The sequence below is a fragment of the Euprymna scolopes genome, chromosome 20, assembly GCF_053919585.1.
Source record: "Euprymna scolopes isolate OS-2025 chromosome 20, ASM5391958v1, whole genome shotgun sequence".
NCBI lineage: Eukaryota > Metazoa > Mollusca > Cephalopoda > Sepiida > Sepiolidae > Euprymna > Euprymna scolopes.
The window spans coordinates 12082506-12109390 of record NC_136501.1 but is presented as its reverse complement, the minus strand read 5'-3'; the positions used below and the strand labels follow the sequence as shown (position 1 = coordinate 12109390).

The 26885-nt window shown below is 32.9% G+C and overlaps 1 protein-coding gene across 4 annotated transcripts in view; it reads right to left on the bottom strand.

Annotated features, from left to right (window-relative positions):
* Nucleotides 1-640: 640 nt before the first annotated feature.
* LOC145241326 (PH-interacting protein-like) overlaps nt 641-26885 on the bottom strand; it is a 134565-nt gene continuing 108320 nt past the window's right edge. For 2 of the 4 annotated variants that reach the window (XM_080104156.1, XM_080104155.1), the window contains 12 exons: nt 26090-26201; nt 24620-24681; nt 22552-22590; nt 20422-20692; nt 18467-18592; nt 17008-17128; nt 14086-14241; nt 10584-10736; nt 9024-9142; nt 6122-6552; nt 5278-5556; nt 641-1968 (listed from right to left, as the gene is read on the bottom strand). In XM_080104156.1, coding sequence (XP_079960282.1) covers nt 1253-1968; nt 5278-5556; nt 6122-6552; nt 9024-9142; nt 10584-10736; nt 14086-14241; nt 17008-17128; nt 18467-18592; nt 20422-20692; nt 22552-22590; nt 24620-24681; nt 26090-26201 — 2585 coding nt within the window. In that variant the 3' untranslated portion in view covers nt 641-1252. The remainder of the gene's footprint in view (nt 1969-5277; nt 5557-6121; nt 6553-9023; nt 9143-10583; nt 10737-14085; nt 14242-17007; nt 17129-18466; nt 18593-20421; nt 20693-22551; nt 22591-24619; nt 24682-26089; nt 26202-26885) is intronic. The other 2 variants (XM_080104158.1, XM_080104157.1) reach the window with 1 other exon arrangement.

The following is a 26885-nucleotide window of genomic DNA, read 5'->3' as shown; positions in this document are numbered from 1 at the left end:
GCTTTACTGGTTTCCTGGCCTATATTATATAAATACTTTTTGAAAAGAAATAGGAACTTATACATATACAAACATACATGAGAGACAAACGTCAACATTAAAAAGGGAAAAAAAAAACCTTTAGGAAGATATCAAGCATTAATGTTTTGGTACAATATATCAAGCATTAATGTTTTGGTACAAGAATGCATCATTGAAAATCTCAAATTGGCAAAATTTATCACTTAATCAAAAAGTGTCAAAATGTCAAATTGGCAAAATTTATCACTTAATCAGAAAGTGTCAAAATGTCAAAATTTATCACTTAATCAAAAAGTGTCGAAATGTCAAAATTTTTCACTTAATCAAAAAGTGTCAAAATGTCAAATTGGCAAAATTTATCACTTATTCAAAGTGTCAAAATTTATCACTTAATCAAAAAAAAAAAAAAGAAAAAGAAAAAAAGAAATAAAAATGACCTTTGTAAAATTTGATTGAAAATATTTGCATTTACCATCTAAGCCAGAAATAGGAAAAAAAAATAATCCATTTTTTTTGGGTATTTTTAATTGGTTGCAAAATATACAAAAGGAGCTTATTAATTACAGTCAGCATTTCAGCAGTTCTAAATGATTCTTTGAGAAGAAACATTTTCAAATGATTTTTTGTGTTTTGTTTCAGTGCAAACTTTATTTCATTTTTGGAAATGTAAGAGGAAGGGGTAGGGACGAAAAAGATGCTTGCACGAAAGCATCATTTTTTTCTAAGGAGAAGGGGGGAAAAAAAAAAAGGAACCAAACATAAAAAAAACTAAAAAAAACAAAAAAAACAAACATGACAGAATGGATAACAAAAACAAGGAGTCAAGTGTTTAATTTTGAGATTTTTTGTTTTGTTTTTCTTTTAATGGCTGGATGACAAAAGAACAGGTTTCAGATGAAAAAAAAAAACAAAAAATAAAAAAATAAGAGGAAGGAAAAGAAGGCATGAGGCGAGGACACTGAGATGATCGCTTGCATCCCAAAATGAGTTTTTGGTGCTAATTTATTATGATATTTGTAATTCATAATCTTTGTTACCAAGAAAAGCAATAATCGGCACCATTTTTTAGTTTTTTGTCTCCAGCCCGTATTAAGGACAGTGTTAAAAAAAAATAAAATGTTGAAATGAAATAAATAAAAAAAAAATTCAAGCCATAATTAAAAAAAATTAAATGAAGGGCAGAGGAAGTGTTGTGCTTTTTTAAAATTTATTATTTAGTCCTGCTTTATTTTTAATCTCCGACTAAATTGTGTCTGTTCCGTTGCGCCATACGTCTTAATCGTCCTTTTCGACTGTGAGCTACAACCGCGCTCTCTGATACATTAGAGATATTAGAGTCATCATCAGTACCTTCACCATATTCAAAATCGCTATCCTCTCGATAACGTACAGTTCGTCTGCCTTGGTTGCGCGTCATCATAACAGGTGACTGGGAAGACGACTGCCGGCTGCTTTCTCCGTCAAAACGGCCATCCTCTTCATCTTTCCGAAACCGTGTATTTGGCCGGCGTTCAGGAGTTGGAGCCTCATAGAAGTTCTGAGTGGCCCTCGTGCTGCGCTGAGTAGCCGCCCGTTTTGATCGCCGGAGTCTGTGATCATTATCCGTGGCAGAGCCACTGTTATCAGAGTCAGAGGAAGAAGAAGTGGAAGAGTTGGACGAGGAAGTGGTTGAAAGAGTGGACGATGCTAAGCTGCCACTCGATGAAGTGTTGGAAGTGGTTGATACCAGTGACGAGGTCGTGCACATTGATCTGGAGATGATGCTGCTTTTTTTAGAATTTGATGACGTTGAAGATGGAGATAGAGTAAGCTGACGAAGCCGTGATTTGTGACGACGTTGAGAAGGTAAATCATCCACTTTGTCGTAGCTTCGAGGTTTTAGAGATCCTGTAGTTGCTCGTGTTCGATAGGCTTTGGCATGACCATTTGTCAAAGGTAGATGATTGTCTAAAAGAAAAATGAAATAATTTTTATCTTCTAGTAAAAAAAAAAAAATATATATATATATATATATATATATATATATATATGTAAAAATTAAGTTTTCAAGCTTAAAGCTACTGCAAACTTATAGCAAATATTAATATTTATATAGTAATCCCAACCAAATAAAAAAAAAACAAGATAGGAAAGAGCTTGACATAAAAAAACACAATTTAAAATTAGAGAATTTATTGTATGACAGATACTCAAAATAGAAATATTAACATTCCCTTAATCTGTGGAGTTTCAAATGATGAAAAGAGCGTATTCTTTGAAACTCTGCGGATTAAGGAAATCTTAATATTTCTTTTTAGATTATCCTGTCGAACAATAAATTATTGTAAATCATAATTTACAATCTTAAATTGTGTTTTTATATATGTATAAGTAAAATCAAATATAAATTGAAATTGGTAAGTTTAGAAAGCCAATACAATGCAATTTTCTTTTTATATAAACAAATACTTGTTTAAAAATCGAATGTTCAGCAATAACACACCTTCATTAAGAAAGGAATCAGTTTATGATTTTTTCTTTTTCTGGGGTACCTTCTGATTTTGAACATTTGAAAATCAGACTGTTGAAGATCACATTGCTAGGGAACTTATACCACAAAGACAGGCAAAAATTTGATTTTAAGCAAATAAATATTTGCCTTCTAATACTTTATAAATAAATATTTGTTTATTAAAAAACAAAAAAATGTTTAAATCTGTTGTACTAGCTTTCTAAACTTAATTTCAATTTAAATTCAACAAATGCTGCTTACATAGACAAACAAATCATTACTAAAATCAAAATATTATTGTCATTCTCAGAAAAGTTAATTTTAAGGAGTCTATCAAAATAAAAATTAGGAAAAAACCTGAAATTCTAAAAAACACTTATTAAAACAAAACAATTATTTTCATTGTATAATTATTGATAATTAGGGCTATGACAACAGCATATTCTTTTCCTGGTTTTGATTCTCAGGTATATATCCATTGATATCTTATACGTTTTCATGTAGCGTGATGTGATCCCCGATTGATTAATTGTGTCTAACTGTGTCAGATGTATACTCGAGAGTCAAAACAATGAAAAGAATATGCTGTTGTCATAGCCCTACTGATAACATTCATATATTTTATGTTTAGAAATTAGAAATTATATATGCATAAATATACGAGGTATGGTGGCAATAAAAAAAATAGATTCATGTAAGTAATTACAATTAAATACGGAGAGGAGATAGCGTTGGATATTCAAACTTTGTTTACCGAGAAATAATTTTGATAAAAGTGTGCATCTGGCCAAATGCAAGAAACAATTATCAAATGTATCAAAAGGTCATTCGAATAAAAATTATTAACCTGACACAGCAACCTGTTGTGAAACACAACAAACTTGATCAAATGCTTAAATGGTCATTTTCGTCAAAAAGGTTATACTGGTGTAATCAAAGGCATGTCAATTCAGTGAAATGACAATAGCCAAATAAAACACCCTTGGAGTGTGGCTATAGTGAGACGGCCAATCCAAGGGGGTATTTCAGGTGGTCACAAATGGTTATATAATATCAACTGAAATGGATGTCGTTGTTGGTTGATGATTTGAATCAGTGAAGAATCTATCTGTTAAAGTATCGTGTACATCTCACTGCTAACAATCATTTTGAAAATCCCTTTGATATTAAATTTTGCAAACATTTCTTATCAAATATACAATTTATTGAATAAATGACAACTTGTGGATGGCAGCAATCAAGTTTGATCATTTGATTCAATTCTTTCTGGTGAATTCATAGGGTCCCAAATGAAGGCACAAGCACAATGCTCCATTGCAAATTTCACGTTAGATCATCAAAGTTAAGCAATATTAAACCTGGTCAGTACTAAAATGGGTGATTATTTGGTAATGCGTTCCTTCCCACGAGGACAGAGCAAGAAAGTTTTTAATGTCGGAGAAATTCAGCTCGCCAAAAAGGTTTAAAACAAAAATAAAAATTCCCCTCAGTCTATCAGTCTAGAAGAATTTGTCCTTCACTAACCAAAGACAGAAAAAAATTCAAGTATATTATTAGAACATATTTATGAAATAGGCACAGGTACGCAACGTTGCAGGAATGGAACAGAGGTTGGAGCCTGGGTGATGATATTAGACTTGACTCTTTTTTGGACCGTCTAAGGACATGAGTGATAGATGTACCAGCCGAGATGTGGCAACAATACGCCATGCATGGGTGAATTGTGACTTTGTAAAGATGTAAGATACTCTTTGGTGTGAGTAATCTTCTAGCATGGTAAAGAAAGCCCACCTTCTTTGCAGCAGCCTTGGCAATATTTTCAATGTGTGTTCCAATTCATGTTGCCTGTGAATGTTAAGCTGAGGAGTCCGAAGATGAGCTTTCAGGTAGGGTTTTATTTGTCATGGCGATCAGTGGTTGAGCATTTCTTTTGTAATTGTTAAAGGAAAGAAGCTAAGTCTTAGTAGCATTAAATGTTACCATCCATTTACTTTCCAGAGTTTCTGACATTGCCTCAGACATGCATACAATAAAACCACATGTTACCCTGTTCAGCAATGATCGTCTACCCAAATGTAGTGTATCATAGATTTTTTTTCTGTCATCTTCTGATCCTGACCATGTTTTCTCCCACGCATTGGCGACTACCAAAAGAGTGCACGAGCTCACAAGCATAAAACATAAAATAAAATGAGCAAAAACAAAAAAAACAACAAAAAAAAACAGACTCCATTATTTTTCTGAAAATATAAGTCGCACTCTGGGCACGTGTGTGACACTATCAACCCTCTACACCCATCTCCCCATCTACTGCTGAGATTGTTTTTATCAGTCGACTAATGAATTAATTTCTCTATCTCTTCCAGCCAGGATCTGCCTTTGAGTGTATCCAATTGTCATCAATTGAACTGTCATAAAACCATCGTAAAACGGTCGCAAAACCCACCAACATTCCTAAAACTAATTCTAAAATAAATTGACCGTCTTTGTCTCAATTATTGCCACACCTTAATTAACAATCCAACCTCAGCTTTCCTTTGTGCATGTCAATGAATAACTTATCACCAACCCCATTTTCTATAGCTTTATTTCCAGATAAACTTATTTTCTTTTGTCAGACTTTTTTTGTCTCCTCCACTTCCCAACACTTGGAGGTGGGGCATCGATAGTATCACACGTGTACATTTGCTTTTCTCCTCGTGCCTGTTATTGACAAATACAGAATGTACACGTATGACTGTTTAACAATACTGCGTAGACGTTACCTGACTTTTTATTCTTTTTCTTTGCTTTCTTTTTCGGAGGTTCCTTTTTATGTTTGGTTTTCTTTTTTTTAATTTCTCTTTCCATTTCTGACACAATATCGTCGTCATCATCATCGTCATCAAGTTCTTTCCGACGTCTCTTAGATGCTGCTGAAGCTCTAGAGGATGTCGTTGTGTGTGGTCTAATCCTGTCCATATCATCAACATCACTCTCATCAGATGAATGTTCAATGACAGTTTTCTTTTTCACAACTCGACCACTTGATGTAATGCAGATATCTGCGAAGGTAAAAAAGGCAGAAATTAGATTTCATTAAAATTAAACTTTAATAAAATAACAGTTCTCTCGTTAGTAGATGCAGAACAGTTGAGGTAACATGTTCTGTGTACATAGGAAGGTCACGGAAAGAATGGACACAAAATAAAAGGGGGATAAATAATATAGACCTGGCCAGACATAGGTTAGTTTGAAAAGCAATTTCTAAAAGTCATCCAATACATGCCAGCATGTAAAATGGATATTAAATCGAATATGAACATGTCTGAGAATTAATATTACCATGATCAAAATATTTAGCAAAAACAAACAGCAAAAAATTAATTTAAAAAAAAAAAACAAAAAAAAAACTAAAAACAAAAACTAAAAAAAAAAGCTAAAACCAAAAAACTAAATAAAAAACAAAAAAAATATAACCAAAAAATATAACTAAAAAATATAACCAAGTAAAAAAAATATAACCAAGTAAAAAAATAACTAAATAAAAAAATAAAAAAGATGATTAAATAAAAAAAATGAAGCTAAAACCATTTTTTGAAAAAAAAAAAAAATGGCTATGTATCTTACCTTGCTGGGACATAGCGGCTGCTGCTGCAACTGCCGCAGCCTTTTGGTTTAATTTGGTGTTGCTTCCTTTTGAACTGCTGCCTGAATAGGAAGAAGAGGAAGAAGAAGAAGATGATGATGATGATGAGGACAAGACACTATTTCGGAGTGTCAATCCAGCTGACGAGGAAAGACCATTCAATCTGCTGCTGCCAATACTACTGCTACTACTGCTGCTGCTACTGCTACTACTGCTGCCGCCACTGCTGGACGGGGTTGCCGAGCTCCGTCCACTTCTACCGATGGAAATTGAGGAGGACGACCCTGAAATGGACGGCGCCTGATAGCCAGAAGTTGAGGGGCCATTCGAGTTGCTACTACTGGCAGCAGCACTTCGTCCTCGACAAGAGGGACCAGCCTCAGATTTGACAGGAGCTTTAGTTGCCTTTTTTCTGAAAAAAAAAAAGAAAAAAAAAAAAATATGAATCTGCAATAATTTGATTCAATATTTCATTTTTTGGGGGGGTGGGGGGTGCTTTTGTAGAATAGTGATGCTTTAAATCAACACATTTCAGGTGAAAACATTGTACTTACATGTCAATTCCAAAAATTCCGAAAAATGATACAGTAGAAAAATAATTACAAATAAAAATAAAATTTGAGTTTGATTTATAAAGTTTTGTTTTAATGTTGAAGAGTTCGCAAGATGCAGGGGAGATAACTGCAATCAATCATTTTCACTAAATAATTACAATCACCATTTTTAAACACAAAATATTGGCACATAATTGTGGCTGATTTTTTGTTAAAAATACATCTATAGCACATCCACTGGATCATTTTTTGCAATTTTTAGAATTTAGAATTTTGCCATGACGTGTAACTATATAATAATGTTTTTACCCGAAATGCGTTGATTTAAAATGTCACTATTCTGCACAAGCATCTTTGTTTTTGGTTTTATTTGTTTGTTTTACAACCCAGACCATGCCTCTATTTTTAATAAGTTCAATTCAAACAATTTTAACGTTGATGCAAACATAACTCTAGAATCATCTCAATATTCTGCCCATTTTATACATAATGACATACTAGCGGGACCTGCGGAAATTCCAGAGCGGACTCTTTCATATGTAATACATGGATGTTGCCATTCTGTGGATGTTCAGTGTAAATGGAGATACTCTGATATTATTGAAGCTCTTGTTAAAACTGCAGAAGTAAGCTAGCAGGGACACCCGGTGTAGCTCAATTGTAAAATACACATAAATATTATATTTTAATCTATGCAGATTTTGTATATATTATTAGAAAGTAAATTTTCTATCGATTCTTATATATTATAAAGTTTTGATTTCAAAAATAAAAAATATATCCATATGACTTGGGTGCATTAGCTTGAAGCGAAACCGAAACCAAAACTTATGAAGAATAAAAAAAAAAAAAAAAAAAATGAATAAAACTGCATAACACACCCAAGGGAGATAAGTATGCGTATATTAATTCAGAATTAACTACCCCTATGTTTTTTTGTTTTTTGTTTTTTTTTAATAGCTATCGACTATTTCTTTGTAAGATTTTTTTTTTCCTAACAATAACTATAATGATGAAATAAATATAAGAGCAAGTTTTCATAATTATTTGTCAGTGTTAACAGACATGAGAGTAGTTTCCTTTTCATTAACAGGTTTCAGGCAGGATGACCATCATATGATTTCTTCAGACTCCAATTTTATTAGATTTTCAACTCGACGGTAATATCGATAACATTTAAATATGTCCATTATTAACAGAGATTTGGTATCAGTCTGAAACTGATTCTATACTTTCAACGTACAAGTGAACTACCTTTTAATGCTTAATTTATAGGGGTAAGAGGAGGGAGGTAATATAGTGTCTTTTCCCAAACATTACTTTCTTATGTAGTATCTGTATTGCTGTCATGAGAATCATCTCGGGCATGACCTAACTCATTGGAAGAGCATAGTGTAGTACATGTTTGTCCATCATATTTTTGCTAGTATGTATAATTTGTAGTGAACGTTTATTTTTATGTTTGTTAAATTACATCACACCACGTGTCGACAGCAGTTAACTTGAAGTATTAGTATTATTTGTAATCAACAACTGTTCTTTCCTTATGACTTTAATTATAAAAAAAGTCTTACGTTGGAAAGCAATTAAAAAATATGTCCTTGGCAAACGATTATTTAAAAAAAACGAGCATATTCATGCAAAAATAAAAAGGTACTTGTTTAGTTTAATCAAGACATTAAAAAATTAAAATATTGAAAAAAAAAAAAAAATTATATTGTATGTACTCATTATGGAATGAAGTTTTCATACAAAAAAAATTACTTAATTTGATCAAGTAGGTTTTTTGTTACAGAGGAAAATCAGACTTTAATGAGATCGATCGTGTTGCTGCCATCTTGTTTATTTCGCGGATAAGGAGGAGGGGCACCAGGAGAAATAACTCCAAATACCACTTAATGTGTCAAAATTTGACGAGATTATTTTGAAACATGAGCAAAAAAATACCAAGATAAATATTTTAGGTTTTTTTTTTTTCACTTATTTTACAAAGTTTCTCTGCCATTTTTTAACCCCTTTTTCATTTTATCCTTTGTTAATCACTTTTTTTGTTTAAAGGCACCCTCTCCTCGTTCGTGAAATAAGCAAAATGGCCACGACACGATCGATCTCATTAAAATTTGACATTTCCTCTGTAAAAAAAAATACTTGATCAAATTAAGTGATTTTTTTTGTATGAAAACTTTATTCAATAACGAGTACGTACAATATAATATTTTTAATATTTTCAATTTTTAAATGTCTTGATTAAACAAAACAAGTACCCCCCCCCCAAAAAAAAAAACAATTGGAAACCGCATTCAAAGACCATTTCAAATATATTACTCACTTTTTTTGACTAGAAGTTGTTGTAGACCTGGTGTTTTTTAGCGCTGCTTTCCAGTCACTAATTATTTCTCTGATTTGTTCATCAAACATTGCCGATAATCTCAAAGTCATTGCATATATCTAGAAAGAAAAATATTAAGAGATTGATGAAGAAAAAAAAAAGGTGAAGATTAGTAAATGTACGGAATAGTTAACAATCAAGAAATCGTTTTTATTTTTATTTTTTATATATACTATAAAGTCACCATTTTTCAAGGCTGGGAGGCCTCTCAAGGGTAACAGTTAATGAGTGTAAGATGAGACAACACCGCGAGATAAACGTTGAAGGTGAAAAATGAATAAAGGTTAATTATTTAAGAGAATGACTTAACCAGAACTAAAAAACTTATACCAAATGCAACAGAATATAATTATCTACTGACCTGTATACTTTTAATATGCTGAAACTGTTTTTAATTGTTTTTTTATTTTTAAATTTAATTTTGCTCAAAACTATACAAAAAAAAAAGACCCGTCTGCATTTTATATATGTGTTTGGTTAAGTTCATAATCAAAAGATTTGATAAAAAAATACTTAACCTATTACTAATCCATACATCCAGGAGGAGGGTGCCACTCATACTTAGGGTTAGTGATATAAGTATTTATTTATTCTTTAAATTTTTTACTATCTTTTCAACATGAACCCACTCAGCAATTAAATGACATCTAAGCAGCCATTTTGGTTTTGCATTTTGATAAACCAGTTTTTATGAAAATAAAATTTTGAAATAAAAATTTTAAAAAATCTTATAGTTTCAGCATGTTAAAAGAATATAGACCAGTAGATGATTCAATTCTATGTCTGGTACAAATTATTTGTTACATATTTTATTTTTTGGAATCCTTTGAGATGAGGTTTCATAATTTGTGTATTTATTTTTTATGGACTGTTATCCTCATCTCCATTGTTGTTTCGCCACGTTTCGGCCCAACTCATCCTCTGGGCTTCTTCAGGTGGTTAACCCGTGATGAAATAGAAATGCTGAGTCTTGTAACTGTGCCCCCAGTAAATGGCCAAAATGTGGCGAGACAACTATGGAAGGCAGTAATTATTGGAAATACAGTTACAAGATTCAGCATTTCTATCCCGTTGTGGTTAACGACCTGAAGAAGGCCAGAGGATAAGTTGGCCAAAACGTGGTGAAAAATCAACAACTATGAAGATGTGAATAACAGTTTGCAAAAAATAAATGCAATTGTTTGGTTTTCAATTTTCTTACTGTTAACTATTCAGCACGTTTACCTATAAATTAAAATATAGCATATAAACTGATACAGTACGTATGTTTTGATGGAAAGTAAACATTTTGACAAATTGGGTGTCAATTAACAATGGCAAGAGCATAACACCCCTGTGAAGTAAAGAGTTCCATTCAAAACTCTGCACAACAGTTCATGGTCATCTAAATGATAACAAATCTGTGTATAGCATGTTCATTGTAGACGCTAATAAAAATAATTAAAAAAAGAAAAAAGGGTTGAGGAGGAGATCAAACAAAATAAAAATGGTATTACTTACGCGTGATCTTTTATTTGTGTTGTATGCTTTGGAATTTTGGAAAATGAGCCGTACATCTTTACTGAGATCAAGGGGTGTATCATACTCCCCGTTCTGTAGGCGCGTCTTCACTATTCCAAAGTCCAGAGGTGTGTCGACAATTTCAAAATAATCCTTCAAATTAAAGAAAAACAAAAAATATTTCAACAGTATTTCGTATAGAGATCATTGTCTAATTGCAGAAGAAAAGGGAGTCTAGCAGAAATATGAATGTTTTCATTGCAAATGCTGTGTTTGAGAAACGCAAAAACTGTCTAGTCACATGAATCCGGTACACCAAATATGTTGATGGATTGATTGGTTTTATGGCATATCAACCTATGTGGTCATTTAATGCCAGAGTCTTTTATATACATCAATAGTTATAGGTTTTATGTATGTATCTGGTGTTCAGTGTCTATGTTTATATAGTTAGATAAGGTATTTTTTTTTTTAAATTTTGTTGAGTAACCCTGTTATCTTCAGATATTTGAGAAGAGTAGTTGGGTCTACATGAGTGAATATGTCTTTTACAGTTTTTTCATTATATAGATTCAGTCGGTTTGTTTTCAAGTCTTCGCATCTTGTTAATGTGATTTACTGTGTATGGTTCCTGGCAGGGTGTGCAAAGTGTGGCTTCTTTTTTGAGTAGGTAGGAGTGTGTTATAGAGATATGACCTATTCGGAGTCTTATTATAACTTCCTCCTTTCTGGTCATTCTTTTGTTTCTGTGCCTAAATCAAAACGTAGATACCATGAACAAAGCTTCTTTCTTAGAACTGCACGCCTGTGGAACTCTGTTCCGCTTGCATGTTTCCCTCCTGACTTCAACCTGGATGTCTTCAAGTCCAACACAAATAAATTCCTGATCAACCGCCCCCCCCCTAAGTAATGACACCTTACCAATTCTCCAATATTATTGCTACACTATCCCTTTGATTACTGTACACACAATAACCCTTATCCCTGAGTGGCCATTGGGCCTTGATAAGTGGTGAACTCCATGCAAAAAAAAAAAAAAAAGGAGTTCCACGACTCTTGCCATGTGTTTCTAATATATTTGTTAATGATTTGTTTTAGATCGATATGAGGGATCTTATCTTTGGTTATGGTCAAATTTAGTGCTGCTTTTGCTGCTTTGTCAGTTCTATCGTTACCCTTTATGTTGATATGACTGCGTATCCAACAAAAAGAGAACGTTTTTATCATTAGGAATATCATCAAATCTATTTAGGGTTTTGGTGATTATTGGGTTCGTTGGTTTCCTGTTTTCCAGGGTTTCGAGTACTGATTTGGCATCTGAGCAGATAATGAATTGTTTATCTTTAGAAAATTCTATAAGATCAAGTGCCATACCAATGGCTGATACTTCGGCACTGTAGATCGATGCTTTGTCTGGTAATCTTGATTAGGATTGTTTTATTGTGTAATGCTGCATATCCAACATTATCTCCATCTTTTGAACCGTCTGTATAAAGTGTTGAATGTTTGGAATACTTATCTTTAATTATTTGGAATTTTTCTTGATAGATGATTGGATTGGTTTTTGTTTTAGGGTATTTAATTAGGTCTGATATTATTTTTGGTTGTTTTGTCAGCCAGGGGAGATATTTAGGTTTTACAGATTCGTGTATTGTTGCAATATCTATCTTGGCTTTATTTATGGATTCTTCCATATGTAGGCTAAATGGTTTTATAGAATTTTCTTTTCTATCAAAGAGGTTTTTGTATTGGGGGTGGAAGACACATTTGTAGGCAGGATTAGTTGGACAAGAAGCCAATTTTGTATAATATTGTAGTTCTAGTTTTTCTCTTCTAAGTGATAATGAGGGTTCATCTGCTTCTACATATAAACTTTCCACTGGGGAGATGGGGAAAGCTCCTAGAGCCAATCTTAGTCCTTGGTAATGTATGTACACCAAATATATAAGTAGATTAATCTTTAATGGTGCAAAAGTAATTAGTGATTTTTTATATCCTAGGAGATCACGGATTATCAAGGCTCAAGGGCCATTTGAGGATAAGGGTTAATGAGGGTTGGGTGGACTGGTGGAACTTGGGTAGAGTTTGATTATTAAAGAGGACAGCTTAACAAGGACATTTATATTAGATTTGAAAATACCTATGTTATAGTCAGCTGGGAAGTAGCTTCACAGTATTGTGTTTCACAGATAGTTCTAGGGAAAAAAATTCATAGAGGAGAGTTCTATTTGCATTACCAAGCCTGGCCAAAGCGGGTCTGGCAAAAACATAAATATAAAGAAATTGTGACCTTTTTTTTTTTTTTTTTTAAATTGCATTTTCACCACAAACAAGGCACAGTGCCACTTTGATGTAGGGAGCTATTATCAGGGACATAAATTGCAGAGATACTATGTAGGGAGTTGAGCAGCAAGATGTCTGTTTACATTACACTTAAACTTCTGCATGTTAGTACAGTCAGACAAACAGGAAGTTGGAAGGGTATTCCAAAGTTTAGCAGTTCTACGGAAGAAACTATTAGAGTAGAATGCTTCTTGGCATCTGGGGATCTCTACTGTGTATGGGTGGGATTTTGCTGCTTGTCGGGTTTGCCGGGAGTATTTATGCCAAGGGAGTACAAAGGCTTCTAGTTCGTTGGAGCACCTACCATTAAAATACTTGTAAAACAGGCAGAGGATACATTTTGTCGATGGGACAGAGGTTGAAGCCTAGCTGACAGTTCAGGACCTATTAGGTTGGCAACTCTTTTGAACCCTTCCAGGAGTGAGAGACTAGTAGCAGATGCACCAGCCCAAATGTGACAATACTCCATATATGGGTGAGTGGAGGAGGTACAGGATACTTTCAGGTGTAAGTAACTTTCTAGCACGGTAGATAGAGCCACCTTCCTCGTAGTAGCCCTGGCAATGCCCTCGATGTTCTGTTCCAACTCATGTTCCCTGTTGTGATAGATGTGGAGGTTGAATGAAGAACAAGTCTTCAGAGATGAAGTAATTGAGCGTTCGGTTACCAGATTCACTTTGAAAAATTTAGAAGTTGAAGGATACATGGTTGAAAGTAATAGATCAGACTTGTGTATTTGCAAAAGAGCCTCCAAGACATAAGGTGATATGATGATGAAATCAAAGAGAGGAAACGATGGAGAAAACAAAGAACATCAAATTTTATAAGTAAATGAGCATATTGTTTTGCTTCACCATGAACTACAGAGATGAAAATCAATCTTATAACTGCTACAATTATTAAAAAATCGGTAAAAATTGTAAAATATCATTATATATATATATATATATATACACACACACACAACTACTTGATCAATTTACGTGATTTTTTTTTTTTTTTTTTTTTTTGGAATATGACATTTTCATTCCATGACAGGTACATATAAAATTTTTTTCTGTATTTAAAAAAAAAATTTTTTATATTAGGTTGAGCTTTGGACTTACACGCCTTTATTTTTTTTTTTTGCAAATAAAGATTAAAAAAGGACAAAACTTACAGGGTACTCTTCTGAATCTACAGGAGTTCGGAATGGTTCAGAATCATCACATTCAAAAATCCTTTCTAACAAATCCCGAGTTTGCTCTTTCCATGCATCTGGATCCGTTGGCTGACTTTCTACACGGCGTCTTTTACTGGAAGCTGTATTTGAACGCTATAGATAAAAAAACAAAAAACAAACATATATTAGTAAAATATTAACAATATCTATTATCAGCCTTTGTGTAAATTAGTAATCTTTTAAACCAACACATTTCAGGTGAAAACATTCCTGTATCATGTCAAAATTAGTATAAATTCAGAAAATTACAAAAAATGATCCAGCAGAAAAATAATTTCAAGTAAAACTAGAATTCATCAAATTATCGAGTTTTATCATGTTTTAATGTGGAAGAGTTATGAGATCAATTCTGTATGACAAACCGACTTATCTCCCTTGACTTAAATTACAGGTCTGCCATTTTTAAACATAATGTCTGAACGTAATTGTAGATGATTTTTGGTTGAAAATACATTTAGCACATTTTCTACTGAATAATTTTTTGCAACTTTTGGAATTTTTACTAATTTTGACACGACATGTTAAGTACTAATGTTTCCACCTGAAATGCGTTGGTTAAAAAAAAAAAAAAGAAAAAAAAAAGCAAATCACAAATCTACACAACCTTTCAAATGATAAGAACAGAGAAATAAAATTGTTTTCTCTTTTTGCGCTAATCTATGTATATACAAGTTAGAAAAGCATTTCATCCAAGGCATGAAAATTGTTAAACAAAATGTTTTTACTATAGGCTTTAAAAATAAAGGTACAAGATTCAATTTAAAATTTATTTATCTTCAAAGTGCACTTTTATAAATTTGCAAAGTAAGGTATAAAAATTTAATTTAAATTGAATCCAAAAATTACCTTGGATTTATTTTATTTAATGTACATTCTGTTGCACTTAAAAAATCATTGAAAATTTTATATCTATATCATTAATTGCTAGATGAAAGATAATGTTTTTAAATTGCAACAAAATGTACATTACATAAAATAAACAATCCTCAACGTCCTTCAGATTTTGTGTATTAACTTGAGCACCTGTTTTGTTTGAAGATTATAACAATTTCTTTACGTTTCTCTGAATTTTTGAGATGACGATTGATAATTCACATTATTTGGATTCTTCAGACTAGTGTTATCATCTTGAATACCATTTTCACAAGGTTTCGGCCGATGTAACCTCCGACCTTCTTCAGGTGTATCTTGTCGAACTCGGGAATCTGCATGGAATTTTGAACGGAACCCTTTATTTAATTCATAGGGAGTAACATGCTCCCATCTTGGCAGTCATGATTGGATAAAAGTCCTAAGTATTTGACAATTGTATTTTTGAGCGACGCGCGCACTGAGGATTGAACCTTTAACCTCCAGAAGTGTGTGTAACTTTACAACTGAATTATAGTAAATAAGTACTATATACATTACGGGGGGTGATGGTGGGGGGAGCGTGGTTCAATCGGGTTAGAGTAAGGGTTAACCAACTGAAATGTAAAAATAACATTCATGATGAAAACAGTAGTTCAAACAATTAAAATAATACTAAAACTAAATATCTATATCATTAATTGCTAGATGAAAGATAATGTTTTTAAATTACAACAAAATGTACATTACATAAAATAAATCCAAAGTAATTTGCATCTTATCTTTTTAAAATTATATTTTAAAACTCCTTCTCTCTATTTAAGTTTGTATTTCTCTTCACACCACAACTCATTTTTGCACCCCCCCCTCTTTGTATTATTACAGGTCTTAATATTCTCTCTGTTTCAGTTTGTATTTCTCACACCACAACTCATTTTTTGCAACCCCCTCTTTGTAATACAGGTCTGAATAATGAGAAAACCTGAATTTTTTTTAACAAAAATTTTAAAATATCTTTTTTAGATTAAATTTTAAAACTTCTTTCAGAATAGAAAATCTTTAAAATTTAATAAGGAACATATTTCAGATAGGTTTTATTAGCAAATATTTAGTACATAACGAGAAAAATAGAGATGAAAATTTCAAAAGGACTGTATAACATGTTACGGTCAATAGTAGTGCTCGGCAGCGAAAGCCTTTGCTATTGTTATTCTATTATTATTATTATTTAAAACATTTTGTGTCCTGCTCTTTCGTGTGAGGACTAATACAAGTGAGAATGCGTATGTGTGAGGACACTTCAACCTATATACTCAATGAATTTTGGATCTAGACTTGAAATTTAGTATAAAGGATATTCAGACATATGGAAAACTTTCATCAGTTTTCATTAAAAAAAAAAAAAAAGCTGCTAAGTGGTCAAAATTGAAAAATTGGTATGTGGGATGATCGGATTTTTATCTGTCAACCATTTCAAGAATGCATATGCGTGAATCGTTCACATTACAGATTACTTATGTTAAAAATAAATAGGTTTGAAAACACTTTAAAATCGTGTAAAGCTGGCCTAATAGTTATTGTAATTAACTTTCTTTCGGTTTTGATCTCAGTTCGAGTATTTCTTTTTTACTTACAAGAAGTGAACTGTTTAGAAAAAACATTATTTGCATGCACATGCCTCAGTTTTTTCCGTTTTTCTTTTTACTTCATTTTTTTTTTAAGGAATTTTACGTTACATTTAATACCTACAGTATTTTTGTTTATAATAAGAAATCTGCATCAATTAAAGTATAATATTTATGCATATTTTACAACTGGGCTATGCCAGGCAGCCTGCTAGTAACTAATACTTCCATTAATGAGTTTGTAGCTTAATCTGCAACTTTAATAGAAATCTGTTTTGTCTTTATTTTAGTTTGCGTTAAACAGATTTCACATCTAAATATGTGAAATGTTGACCAATAAAAATTGGTCAACATTTAATTGAAAGATGAAGATATAGTCTCATACTTGTTTGCGTTTACGGCTGGTAGAATCCCTGCTGCTTTCATCATCCTCACTTTCACTGACTTGGTCATCTTCACCCCAGAGTTCTGCCAGAAGGGGTCGGGGGTCATAACAATCTGTATCGCTGAGAAAAGAAACCAAAAGGGAAAACCACTTTTTAATGAATAAATCTAAATTATACTTAAAAAAAAAAAAAAAAAAAAATTTAAATACAGGAAACAAAATTTTTTTTTTAAACATTCCTTTAATATCATTCCTCTCATATAACACAAAATGTTAACCTCTCAGAATCAACTCAAATCTGGCATACACAGAAAGCTTGATATATTTGCAGATAGTCTTTTATAGCAATAAATAAAAGGCTCTTCTCTAAAGAGAAGACTCCTTTTAATAATATTTTTTTTTTGAATGCAAGATGATATATAATTATTTCCACAAAAATACCACAGCTCACACAAGCAATAGAAAACTGCAGACCAATTATAAATTATTGTAATCTCAGAATTGTTTATATAACAAACTCATTGAAATTAACATTTTCTCATTTATCCATTTTTAATAATGACTAGCTGGCAGCCTGGCATTGCCCGGTCGTACAATACACTTAAACATGATATTTTAATTTATGCAGATTGCATATGAATTATTACAGAATCAATCTTCTATTGAATTTTATATATTACATGGACTAATTTGCAAACAAAAAAAATTTTTAAAAAATAAAAACAATGTCATTCATCAAATCCCTGTTTGTTTACAATATCACGTCAACTGATATTTGGGCTTGATGATGAATGCCCTAGAAAAGTTACTTCTGATTAATGTTTAGTTTTAAAATATGCAAACAAAATGATTTGTGGTGATTTTAAAATGGTACCTCTTATCGTGAATTGAACTAATTAATAAGAAAAAAATTTAAATAAAATGAGGTACACTCGGGCTTGAATAGGGGATAATTCAACTTGTAGTTGCATAATCTACCACTAAGCTATGTCTCCAGATTATAATAAATCTGTTTGTTTTTTTTAAGAAATGATTTGCTGAAATTTTATTATCTCCCTTGGTGCAACAAAATATTCCCCTGTAAAAATGTTTCTTTTTATCTGTAAGAGAGAAAAACTATTTTTAAGATCGGACTTCTTTGGTTTTCAATACTTATTAGATGAATTTCTGTACAAAACATATCTAAGAACACTGCCAAACATATAAATTAGCTTGGTGTGAAATTTGCAAAAGATGGGTTCCAAAACGGCTGAGCCTATGAGGAAGGTTTTCACACACACACACACACACACACACACAAAATGACTTATATAATAGTAGATAGATTAAAATGAGAATTTTAGACTCAATCAATGGTAAGGGAAATAATCTAATTAGCTCATAACAACCAGGTTAAGTACAAAACTAAATAAATCTTAAAACTAATTAAAAAACAATTAAAAAAGAAATAACTGCTTACCTGATATACCTGAGTAGAGTTTCGGTGAGAATTTTGGCGGAACGGACAATTTGTGACTTGGGTTCATTGAACCTCTCCGCATTGGTTTCTACATACCGTACATCAAACTGGATCGAATTGACTCGCCTGAAATAGAAAAAAATAAATGAAAATCAATGCTAAAACATCCTTGTTAAAAATATTTCTGATAGAACTACTTTTACAATAATAAGATCAAAGTGTAGTATCTGTTCTTCAGATACTGCACTTCAATTTCTTGTTCTCTGTCAGTGGAAGAGAAATCCTTCACGACTGAGACAATTTTTTTATTTTTGTTCCTTTTCTCAACGTTAAAAAACGACCCTGGTGTCTAACTCTGTCCCGTGCAGAGGCATTGTAAATAGGAACTACTTTTACAATAATAAAATAAAATAAAAATTTCAGCTAACACTTTAGCATCAAGATTAATATGAGCACACAGTATTAAGTTACTTGTATTTGGAGATAAAGTATTTTCAGAAATGATGACAGTCTATATATATCTATATAAGTGAGAATGTGTGTGTGAGGACAACTCTCAACCTATATACTCAACAAATTTTTGATCTACAGACTTGAAATTTGGTATATAGGGTATTCAGACACGTGGAAACTTTTTTATAGGTTTTCATCCAGAAAAAACGTTAAAAATTGCAAAATTAGTACTGGGTCATTAAATTATCGGTTTGTCAACTGTTCCATGACTGCGCATGTGTGAATCATTCACATAACAGCTTCTTTATGTTAAGAATAAGTAGGTTTGAAAACACTTTTTAAAGATCGTTGCAAGTTGGTCTAATGTTTATCAATACATGACTTGCTCTTTTTAGGTTTTGATCTCAGCTTAATTTTTTTTTGTTTTTATTTACAAGGAGTAAACTGTTTCGAAAACACATAATACTTGCATGCACATGTCTCAGTTTCTGCATGTATTAATATTTATGCGTATTTTACAACCAGACAACGCCAAGCTGCCTATTAGTAACTTAAATAAGTCCACATACACTTTTCTTTTTCAACCAAACAAGGCATATTGCCCCTTGAATAAAAGGGGCTACTATTTGGGAGTCATGTCTAACAGGGGATTGTAGGGGAATTGAGCAGCGAGATGTCTGTTTGCGTTACATTTAAACGTCTGCATGTTAGTACAGTCAAGGAAGTATGGAGGGAATTCTAAAGTCTAGTAGTAAGAGGGAAGAGTAGAAAACTTTTCGGCATGAAATTTTACTGCTTATCGAGTTAACCGGGAGTATGCAGGTCATGGGGCACAAGTGCTAGGAGTTTATCAGCACGTTTAATTAAACGGCATAGACATGCAACATTGCGACGATGGGACAGAGATTGATGCTTGGACGATAATGTGGAACCTATTAGATATGAGACTCTTTCTAGGACCTTGTCCGAGAACAACATACTAGTAGTAATACGCCAGGCAAGATGTGGTAACAATATTCCATGCATGGGCAGATAATGGCTCCGTAGAGATATAGGATAGTCTTCAAGATAAAAGGAGCTCAGCTCCTTTGCAGCAGCCTTGACAATGTCCTCAATGTATTTGTTCCAATTCATGCTTCCTGTGAATGTTAAGTCGAGGAGTTTGGATGAGGAGCTCTCAGGTAGAGTGTTATTTGTCATGGAAATCGGTGGATAAGGTTTTTTTGTAGTTGTTAAATGATGTGACTGCCTTGAGCAGTGAGATATCTGTCCACATCACATTTGAACTTCTGCATCCCAATACGGTTGGGAAGGCAGGAAACAGGGAAGGAATTTGAAAGTATAGCAGTTTGAGGGAAGAAACTATTAGAAGCAGAAGGCTTTTTGGCATCTAAGGAAGGGGTGAGATTTTGCTGCTTGTATGTATTTAATAACTTAAGTGTCGACACACACACACACACACACTGTGAGGCTGCCTAGATAAGAGTCGAAATGCATCTTACCTGTAGAACCTGTGTTCTAATCTCTCCTTGATCGTAGTCAAATCAATAGGATACTCTATGACTTTCGCATATAGCGGAAAAGCTTTCAGATCTACTGGGGTCAGGAAAGGTTCTGCAATGGAGTGAGCCATTAAGTACTCCAGCCCTGTAACTATGCGGTCACACTCAATATCACGCCCATTCTTGGGCCATTCACCATTCTTGGGAATATAATGAGATTTCCTTTCCTCTGCAGTAACTTCCACTCCACCTCCAACCTCCATTGGAACACCTGCAAAAAAAGTAAAAAAGTTATATTTTTCAAGAAAAAAAAAAAAAAAAAAGGGAAGGAGTAGCAATAAAAACGATTTTATTTACATGCTAACAATGATCAAGTTTCTTCTCGGATATTATTCTGTTTTTGATTTGATTAAAAATAAAATAAAAAAGTACTACCCTGTCTAGGGATTGAACTAACAACTTTAAGAAATACATTTAATACACCTCCCCTCTCCTACTATTCTAGTGCTCCCCAACCATTCTCAGTACGGACACAAAACTGCATCCAGTAGTAAAGTCCAACTTGGAAGCTTTGAAGTCACCATTATTCTCAAATGGGTTAAATAGAAACTATAGCTATTAGTGTTAGATGATAGCAGGCTTAAAAGTGTTAATAATCTATTGATCTGTATATCTATCTACTAATTATTTATCTAGCTAGAATTATGTGGACAAGAGATGTGAAGCTATGTTTTGACAGGTTGTTAAATTTGGTGACCGGTCAAGTTTGCACTAGAAGGTGTCCGAACAGGTGACCAGAAGTTGACATGTTGCATGTCATGTTCTGGGCTGACAAGCATAGTGTTGAGTTGGATTTCAGATGTTGGGGAGAGCGGATTGGTTAAACAAGTCTTTGCACCCCCTCTCAGAGGGAGGTGATGCATCTTAAAATATAGACCAGGAGAAACCCAGAGGCCAAATATTCACTTTCCATTCTTCTGCATAACAACACCTGGGAAGTGAAATAAAATCTTTATAGAAAACCAATCATCAACTTGAGTCATCTGAAACGCCTTTGTTAACATATTCCAACTCCCTCAAGGACAGATGGCATCCCCAAGTAGGGCCAAAAAACAGGCACCCCACAGCAGTTTAAAAGGTATGTTGTACAATATGTCTCACACACACAGAGCAAAAACACACACACACACACACACACACACACACACATATATATATATATATATATATATATATATATATATACACACACACATGTAACAGTACATTTCTTAGTGTTTTTGCTGTGTGTGTGTGTGTCAGACGCAGCAAAAACAAAACAAAAGAAATATACTGTTGCATTATATATACATATATATATATACTAGCAAAAGTACCAGTCATTGACTGGGTTCAAAAACAGCCTACAGAAAATGGACTGATTTATGAAAGTATGATAGGTTATGAAAAGGAAGGGTTGTAAAGAGATAGCTTCGAATTTGGGGGTATCAAAACCAAAGCAAAATATGATGAAAGTAAAAATAAAATAGATAAACCCCATAATTTATTATACCATACCTGTTCACACTGAAACACTTATCACAATATTCTGTGGATCTATATTAAAAAACCTTGTTAAAGTTTGTGACATATTTCCATTCTATGGAGGTCAGGCGCGAACAAACACCCCATAATTTTATTATATCATATTTCTTCAAACTGAAACATAATTATCAAAGTATACTTTTTCTAAGTCTTTATTAAAGTTTGTGCCTATTTCCATTCTAAGGAGGCCAGGTGCGAACGCAGACCCCACAATTTTATTATATCATTCCTATTTAACTTAAAACATACTTATCAAAGTATTATTATGTACATCTATATCAAAAACACTTGTAAACGTTTTTTTTTTTTTAATTTTTAAATTTTTATTTCCATACTTTGTGGACCAGGCGCGAACACAGACCCCACAATTTTAATGAACCATCGTTCTGCAAGATCAAACATACCCATTCCTGTGTCTCGATACATGTTCTATCATTATATGTAATCAGTTTTTAAAATAGTCAACCATATAGGAGCCTATTCATGACCAGACACACACGCACACATACACATTCAGCTTTATATTATAGATATTGTACGACATACCTTTTAAACTGCTTTGGGTTGCCTGTCTTTTGGCCCTACCTGAAGATATTATAAAGGATGTTTTTGAATAAGCGGCGAACTTAAAATTAAATAAATCACAGAAAAATATTTTATTATTAAAATATATGATTTATTCCAAAAGATTTTTACCATTTATAATTTAAATACAATTTTTGCCGTACAGCTCACGCATATATGGCATAATCTAGAGGCCCAATTTTCACAAACTTTGCACATTAAACTAGGCTGTATTTTGACAATAACGTGTTGACTTTCAAGTGGTCTATTGTGTTTGGTTTATCAGCATAAGCATGGGGCTTTACATATACCCAAAGAAAAGAATCTAATTGGGTTAAATCGCACAAAGGTGGCCAGTTGACAGGTGCATTTTGTGAAATTATTCATTTATCAAATGTTTCTAAAATTATTTTCAAAATAAATTTGCACAACTTGCAAACGCTGCTCAGATGTCCGTCTCTGATGAATTGCCAGACACAGCTGAATTCAAAATAACTGATAGTTGCCAAATATGCGATTAAAGAATATAGAGTTATCAACTTTAAGTTCACCGCCTCAAAAAAAAAAAAAAAAAAAAAAAAGAAAAAAAAAACAACCTATATTTTTGCAAATATACGCTTGTGGAAATGAGCTATAGATTTATTTTACCAAAACTATTTGGCATTTCATTATTAATATGCACCATAGAAAATCAAGTTAAGAAAAAAAAACAAAAATACAATAAAAGGAATCATTTTCAGTATTGGAAAAGGAGTTCAAATTCTTCCAATTCCGATGCTTCCACAGTTCCTAATTTTTTTCAATTTGGAATTAAATCATCCCAACATCTAGAGGATTTAGTTCGATGAATTCCAATTCTGGAAATGGCCGAAGTAGTTTACAATTTGTAACAGAAAAAAAATAAAAAGCAGAAGACACTAAGCATGTGAGGGGTCAGGACTAAAAATCTTCTTTCAACCCCTAAAAAAGAAAAGAAACTTTCTAAAAAGATGACTTGCAAATTGTAAACTGCTTCAACCATTTCTAGGACTGACTCTGGATTAGCTGTCAATAAATTACCAATGTGAGAATATATATTCAAAATAAAAAGTATAATTAAGTCACCGGTTATTCTTCTTCTGACAGTTCCAACTTATCCTTGTAGTTTTTTTTTTTTTTTTTTTTTTTTTACACACACGGTGGTCACCACTTATCAAGGCCCGGAAGCCACTCAGAGATAAGGGTTATTGCAAGTACATTACATTAGTGTGGAGATTTGATAAAGTGTTTACTTAAGGGGGCGGTTCATTAGGAATTTGTTAACGTTGGACTTGAACGCATCCAAACATCCAAGTTGTAGTCAGGTGGGAAGCAGGCAAACGGAACAGAGTTCCACAGGCGTGCAGTTCTAAGAAAGAAGCTTTGTTCATGGAATCTACGTTTTGATTTAGGCACAGATAAAGAGTGGGGGAAATTTTTCACAGTGGATTCAGCTAGACGGGTGTTTTTCGTGAAAGATTGGCGAGGGGGGACCAGAGATTGGAGTTCAGACGAGCACCTGCCATGGAAATAACGATAAAACAAGGATAGGCTCACAACGTCTCTTCTGTGGGAGAGATGTTGCAGGGTAGAGAAAAGGGCATCCCCCACTAAGCCACAAAGTCTATTTTGTACTCTGTCAAGGCAGGATAGGCTGTTTTTAGCAGCTCCTGCCCAGATATGGCAGCAGTATTCCATCCTTGGACGTACTTGGCTTTTATATAGATAGAGAATTGCATCAGTAGTGAGATATCTTCTGGAGCGGTAGAAGGATCCCACCATCTTTCCAGCGACCTTGGCAACAGACTTGATGTACGTGTTCCATTTCAGTTAATCATATCACAAACATTAATGAAGGACAGCAAACAAACAACCGATACTCAGATACAAGTGGGAACCGCCGACGCTGCCAATCCTAATAATTAAAATTCTTTAAGGATTTTATTATTGTTCGGTAACTCTTCTTTGTACACCTCCCTTTTTTTTAAAAGAAAAAGTCTTAATATGTTAAAAAAGAAAAAAAAATACTTACGACTGTCATCTATTGGTTCCATATCCCAAGGACTCAATTTTTCCGTTTCACCATTATCCCAGCTATAGAAAGAGAGAAAAGTGTTATAATCTTCAAATGTAAAATCCTCACCTACGTCTACAATTTAACAATCAGCAATAACACCCTGACCCACTAAGAGACTACTTAATGTAAGAAAAAAAATAAATAAATAATGGTTATTGGGAGCAGAGTGACAAATGGCACCAAATTAAAAAAAATTTTTTCTCATAAAAAAAAGAAAAAAGAAAAAAATAGTTCCTATGTTATCTGCCAGACAATGGTAGATGCTAGAATGGCCTAGGAGATAATCTATGTTAAACTTAGAATTGGTCAATTACACTACTTAATGATAAAACAAAATGTTTATTACATAGAGGAGAGTGGCAAATGACAAAAAAAAAAATCTGAATTCAAGAATTTCCAAACCTGACGCCCCCCCCCCTCCTCTACTGCCCACGTGTTTGAAATTTAACATAAAATGATCCCTCATTTCTGGATTTTAGCTTTTTAGAACCCAACCTCCAATTTGTGTTTTGTTATGTGATAAATTTTGAGTATTTATTTGTGGAGAAGTGGTATTCTTTCAAGCTGAAAAGTTACAGAAAAAAAAAAAATACTTAATCTACAACTAACTCTAAGTTCAAGTTGAAACTTCCATAACCATATTATTAACTCTGCCCAAGTAGTAAATCCCCGCAAATCAAGTTTTACGACTAAGCAAGTCATAGTTGTTTCCATTTGCCATCTTTAAATTTGATCAAATAAAAAACAAGAGTGATAACTCAAATTGAAGTTGGGAGGTGAAAACTCAGCCTAACATTTAATACAGTTTAGTAAAATCGTTAAAAATCATAAATTTTGATTTTCTCAGTTTTAAATAAAATACTTGACCGATTCATGTAATTTTTGAAATATGACATCTTTGTTCTGCAATGAGTGCCTACATCATACAGACTTTTCTGTATTTTCTATACTTTTGATTACCTTCATAACTGCCAATTTGAATAAGCACCAAAACAAAAACATGGCTATTAGCAAAAGAAACACTCCAGTTGCATATGTTAGGCACAGAAAATGATGAAACAAAAGTCTTCTACATACCCACATCATGAATTTTTTGGAGTATGATGAGAGTTAAAGTAACAAAACAAAGAGAGGAAGAGGAAAAAAGGAAAGAGGTAGAAAGAAAATTTTTTTAGTAAAATGATGAAACTAAGGATTTCAGTAATTAGTCAATTCAGCATTCTTCTTATTGAAGGAGTTAAATATGACGTCTTCATTTAAGAGAAATTAATTACAGCTGTCAAAATTAGACAAGAATAACCTAATTAACCAAATCTAAAAACGGTATTAGTGGAATTTGTGTTTCAATTGAGAATATCTTTCAACAAATTAAATATATCTTAATCAATGGTAGCTGTAAAAAAAAATTTTTTTAAAAACACATACTGAACATTGAAGCACTGGTACATGCTATCGGGAAACTCTGGTTGGAATGGTTCCTGAGATTCAATGACTCCCATCCACCACATATCGTCTATCATTGAGCGGAACTTGTGTCCTAAAATTAAAGAATTAAATTACAATAAAATTCTTTGAAAGTAAAATTCTGATTCAGACAAGTTGAATTTAACTTTAAAATACTTCATACGTTATAAATGCAATTTAAATATTAAATTATTGTAGATACTCAAAGAGGATCAGTTGGTTGTTTGTTTTATGGCATATCAACCCTTTTCAGGTTATTTAATGCCAAATCCAGTTATTTTGAAGAAAAATTTTTAATAGAATATATTTGTTTTGTTTTTTTTCCGAGTCGGTTTCTATTAAACCCATAGTTGGGACCCTAACAGGTACTACCACTCAGAGTCAGAGTGGACCTGGGAGCAATGACAATTAATGGGTGACTCCACACTCCCCAAAGCCCACAAGCTGTGGCCTCACCATTGGATATAGTTTAAGGTCATATCCAAGACCTTCAAAGAGGAAAAAGAGTCAAAGTGCTTTATTTTTTTTCAAAAGTTGCCTAAATCTACCATCCACCTTTTAGGTCATGTTTTCAAGTCAATGCTTTGTCAAAACATGACTATCAACATGACTGTCAGAGAAATTATATATTTAATATGACAAATATTTACCAAATTGATCATCAGTGATTTATTATAAATTAAAATCAAAATTAGTTTATGCCAAAATCATTGTACAATGAAATAAGTTGAACTGTGTTTTCTCCCTTGAAGGAATG